The following is a 5441-nucleotide window of genomic DNA, read 5'->3' on the forward strand; positions in this document are numbered from 1 at the left end:
AGGTGTGCGAGTACTATACATACTGCAAATTCTTCACCTCCAAGAGTATACCTTGAACATCCGATAGAAACCGACCTACAGAAATTAGTATGTCCGCTAACAAGCTGGAGATCCTGGAACACGCAACCTTATGTTCGACATCTACTATTGACTGTGATATTGTCAGTCTGGCATTGGAAGTCACTCATGAGTTGTTAAGTAGTCCATCCAGAGATATACATGATTGTGGTTGGCATTCACAATCAGGGGAAGGCATTCGCTATCATACGGAGTGTAGCTCGACAAATCACACGCCCACAGAACATGCATCACCAATCATGTTGCGCAAGCATACTGTCGGCCTGGCTTTGCAGCCAGATATCGGTTTCGCTTGAGAACATGTGCGTATCATGTTTGAATGTCGAAAGTAGTGCTGTATCCTGTCGGCGCAGACCATCTGGCCGTTGAATGACCTTCTCGCCTGGTTGAGGCCTGCGTAGACTGTTGGTTGCATTGTGGGACAGAAGCCTCGTCTGGATTTCACGCCTAGACTGCGCTTCACTGGCAAACAACAGACCTTCGTGGAGAAGAGAATATATCGGGGAGGAATATTAATCCATAGAGAGCGATAACTGTGAAAACCCAAACTTATTGGACTTGGACTCGCCCGACAATATACAGTTCGGTCCTTTCCTCACTATGAGACGCAATATGTGAATTGTGGGGGGGCTACGTGAGGATCTAAGAGCGCGTGGAATATAAGCCGGTGATATACGGTGTTTGGCTTACCGATGGAATAAAGCAATAGGGTACATTAATCAATAAGCAATGCACATCTGGTGCCAATCTGGAAAGAATGGGCGGCAGTATTATACTACAAAACCCCTGTGCACGCTTGGTGTCTAATTTACAGACCACATAATGGACTTCAGTTTGAAACTTTGTGTAGCAGTGTCGAAGAGACGATCGATAACAGCTTAACAACGAAGTAAATGCCCTACCTTTGGTTGAGGTTGAACCAGCCTGACAAGTACCAACAAGTAGATCACTCCATTGCTTCTCAATGTTTGTTTCCTTTACCGATGTTCTGGATAGTGTTCAACAAAAGTAATCGGAAGACATTAGAATATATTTAGTACTCAATAGTAGATACCAAGACACAATACCAAGGAAATATAGAACACAGCATGGTACATTTGTAATAAGTGCATATATAATTTCAGTCCGGTTGCTTGCATCGAATCTTGACGAGTTGAAGGTGCTGTGGTTTGTGGCGACATTTCTTTATCAAGAAAGCTCTGCTAATACCAAATTGACTTCGGATTGCAACTAGGGTTATACGAAACAGTATATAGTTTCGGGTAGACAAGTGTATATGTATATCAGCACACCTTAGTGGTAGCTTTGCCGTGAGATGATCACGGACCTCAGGGGGAGCTGCTTGCTTGCGAAATACAGCACGTTCGACGATTGGGAGACCGGCATGACCACCTATACCAACGAGAAATGTCAAAGAAATCAGATTATAGTTTCAAAATATCAGGAAAAGGCGAGCATTTAATCGGCTAGAGGGATTGTCTTTAGCACGACTTCCTCATAAAATTTAACCCATCAGCTTTACAAAGGTAAATAGCGTATTGGATTCTATCTTTATCGCCAAGTACACCACGGGAGAAGTGCAACAACTTAGCAGCTGTTGTATTAAGGTCAAACTGCATGATCACAAGCACAATATACAACCACAAGTGCATGTATGCTTAAATATGTCTCATCTAATACACAAATGCTCTGACAGTGCCTAAAAATAAACTCACCATTCACCATTCCATGTTCCATTGCAGAGCTCGCAGACCTATCGGGTCGATCGCTGCCGTCTCGGGAGTCGTCAGCGGTGTCGGCACGAATGGACCGCTCAAACGCATTTAAATCAGGACTTACTTCCATCGCAGTGTGCTTGATTGAACTAATTGTATTGTTGTGCGTAGGGTCAACTTTTCGTGAGCTACCACGGGCGGTCTTGGTCATGCCAGTGCAACAGCCAGCTACAGACGCATATTCGCTTAATTGCTCTGTGCGCGAATCGGCTTCTCCAGTAGTGGGCAGGTGTTGAAGCAGCGCCACAGATTGTGACATAAACCTACTGTCGACTGAGTTTTGCTGCTTCGTACGTGCTGCATCCCGGACAAGTTCCTCCTCGATAATCGGCCGCGCCCGAGGCACTTTTTCCGACTTGCGTACTGCGTCTCGGCACACCACCGCATCTGTGTCTACGACGGGATGAGCATCCACTGTGCAGTCGCGCTCACTGATCTTTTGACCATCCGGGCTCTGAGCACGCACATGATCGGTGCCCTTTGAAGGTGGCTTCGCAGCACTCGCCTCTTTGCGCTGATAGTACGTGGTACCACTCTCAAGTACTCCAGCTGCAGTATCAGCATTGTCACATGTCACTCCGGTGGCAGTCTTGTTTCCGGCACATACTACGTCCCCATTCTCTACTGGGCAACTCGCGGCCGATAGTGACTTCAACGGCGCAGATGTAGTGTGTTTAGTTACAAGACCTTCACATCGCACGGCACTTTCTGGAGGGCTTTGAGATGACCCAAGCTCTACAACAGCAGAGCCTCGATGCCCCCGCCTTTCCGAGACTGCCTTTACAGTGCCGGCCACCTCTAATGTAGGATAGCCGTGCCCACTCAATGGAAGCTCAGCTCTGTGAAGGGCGACATCACCCCCGTTTGGTTGGTTAAGTACTGTGAGCCCAGTCTTACCGCTTTCTGGCTTGATCCCGCCACTCGTACTCACACTCGCTTCCACCTCCGCAGGCAATGTGTGCGCGGGAGAGAGCATGCCGCATAATCCTGGGGCGGTTTTGCACCTGTCGATTTTCTCACTGCCTAATGATGGCTTGAGCGTCTTGTGTCGCGATGTACCTGGGTGGCGAGTATAACTCTCGGTGTTTCCTGCAGCGCCGCTGTGAGCAAACAAGCCTTGCCAATGGCCATGCTGATTGTCGCTGGGGCGGTTCAGTGAGCGTCTGTCTCCGTCATTGTATACTTGTGCCTTCACGACTGCTTCACGAGAATGTTTGATACAACCATGAGCGCTACCTAACACCACAGTGGAATAGCGAACAACTGAGGCCGTGTAGACCGATCCATCAGCCCTGCGCAATAACACTTCGCCATGGCCCACATCTGTCACAGCCCGAGGTCTCTGCGAAACATCAGGGTGATGCGTGGCAGGCAACTCCTCCGAGTACACACCGAGTGCTTGTGGACACATAAACCGTGGTGGTTGTACCGAGTTTCTCCCGGTAGCGATACTTCCACCATCGCGGTATCCTTTGTTGGTCACTACGACCGAAGCAAGACGCTGATAGCATGACGGCATATGGTTAGACACAGGCGTGAGGAGTAGGGCAGGTCGCTCACTGGACTCTATGGTCCTTTCAGTGCGAGTGTCGGGGTTTGTTGACAGGTGGTCGTGCTTATGCGGAATACTGCATCGTGGTCCGCTCTCCGATGGTGTGCCTGGATGCCTGTCCACCAACTCCACAACTTGTAGCGCTTGTTGCGATGTCTTGGTGGCATGGATTTTAGTTGTACGCCCATCACGGCTGCCACGAACGCTCTTCGACTGCTGTGGTTGTCTGTCAGCGTGGGCACGCAGTGAGACGGTAGCTGCCACGGGAGTAGTGCTGTTGGTACGGGGTGCAGCATGTTTATATTCGTCTGTATGGAATGGAGAAGTTGATTTCTGTGCACTAGCATGCATCTTGGATTGCATCTGCGCCGACATCCTGCGCACCGGTACGAGTGCATCTCCATATTCCCAAGTTTCTTCTGGACTACAGTCTTGCGCACGTCGTCGGTTCTCAATACATCCCTTGCCTACGGCTGATCTGTTGTCTGTATCATCCCCTGAGCTACCTGGCTGCGGAATCCCCAACGCATGTAGTGTCTGCGTCCTTTTGCGTGTAGGTGATACATTGACAAGCTCGCTTCCGTCTCGCATTCTGGGAATGGTTTCGATGTTGTCTTCGCTTTCCATGACCTTATCCACGTGCCCCTCATGAAAGTCATGTGTGCTATGACGGGATCGGGATGAATATATGCTCTCATCATGTGTGCGGCGCTCTTTCCGCGGCCGCTTCGCGGACGCCTCACTCCATGCGTGCAATCCACCCCTGTCTGCCCCTTCTCTCTTATCTGTCGATCGCTGTACTTTGTAAGTGTGTTTATCCCCCAATGCACGGGGGTGTGATCCGATCCCCTTCCCGTCTACATGTGAGTACGCGCCATCGATATTTCGATACGACTCATACAGAGACCTACGGTCGTGAGCAAGCGGCCGCTTGAAAGCCACCTCATGAGATGAAGAATTCTCATCCACCCTCCCCTCCGGTTGCTCGGAGCTCGTACTGGCTTTGGGGACTTTGGGATTGGTAATGTCGTCGTTGTCGTCGATTAGTATTCGCTGGGGGTGAACTGATTGGGATAGACTCTCCTGCTGCCACGACTGCGGGTCTTGTCTCACCTTCTCCGAATGCACTCTGAGCAGCTTACGCTTGTCAGCGATATAATTACGTGGGGCGCTTGGAGCTGCATCTTTAATCGGTCGCCGCTCATCCGGCGAGACCAATGCGCGAGTATGGGCCTGCTGTGATCGGTTGGATTTGACCTCTGTATCCATTCTCGCGGGCGAGGGGGGTGGTAGAAACATAGACCGTGGTTTGGCAAACCCGTCACTGCGCCGCTGTTGTTTGTTGTGCTGTGGTTGCGTATTAGGTTTCTCCTCCCGTGTACTAGCATGTACAGTCTCGTTCACGTCATGATGACTATGTGTGTTACTACTGGACTTGAGGGCGTGTGCCTTCCCCAAATCTCCGCGGTGTCGGCTGTGGTTGGTGATATCATGAAGTGTGTCTCGTTTGCGCTTCGATGTACTGGTCTTGCGGCCCTGGCCATAGCGTGGTGTCAGATCGACCGTCTCCGGAAGTGGTCGGCGAGTCTGGCGGCCACCTGAGTGTAATTCCGACAGGCTCAGCTACTCTGCTTCATGGCGGTATGGGGATGAGTGTTCAACGCTGCACACAACACTTTTGGGGGTTTATAAACCATCCGCTCGCAACCAGATAGCTCTTTCCAATACTCGCATATTTCACACCAAGGAGAAAGCGCCGCATGTAGGGATGTAATCCTGCCACCACAACTCCCGAATTTCTGCGATATTTCTTTCAGCATTCTCTCAAAACGCACTGTTTGGATGGTCTGAGTACCTGCTTTACTGCTCACCGACTTCAAGGTCTCCGCTGATATGAGATCCATGCTCTTACCCTTCATGCGAACAGGCAGCCCTGCAATGAAACCATACAGAATATAACTGGAAAATAAGTAGGCCATATACTGAATCCTTACTTGGTCAGGCACAAATACACACACCCATCACCCCCCCCCTCT

At 50.1% G+C, this 5441-nt stretch overlaps 1 protein-coding gene across 1 annotated transcript; it reads right to left on the reverse strand.

Moving 5' to 3' along the window:
- Positions 1 to 308: 308 nt before the first annotated feature.
- SARC_11007 (hypothetical protein) lies at positions 309 to 5003 on the reverse strand (the record flags this gene model as incomplete). The annotated part of the gene is made up of 4 exons (XM_014294926.1): positions 309 to 556; positions 981 to 1066; positions 1371 to 1470; positions 1794 to 5003. Coding segments are annotated over 4 exons (3644 nt in total), but the record flags the coding sequence as incomplete, so codon positions are not given.
- Positions 5004 to 5441: the final 438 nt, after the last annotated feature.

The sequence above is a fragment of the Sphaeroforma arctica genome (assembly GCF_001186125.1).
Source record: "Sphaeroforma arctica JP610 unplaced genomic scaffold supercont1.1484, whole genome shotgun sequence".
NCBI classification, from domain to species: domain Eukaryota; class Ichthyosporea; order Ichthyophonida; genus Sphaeroforma; species Sphaeroforma arctica.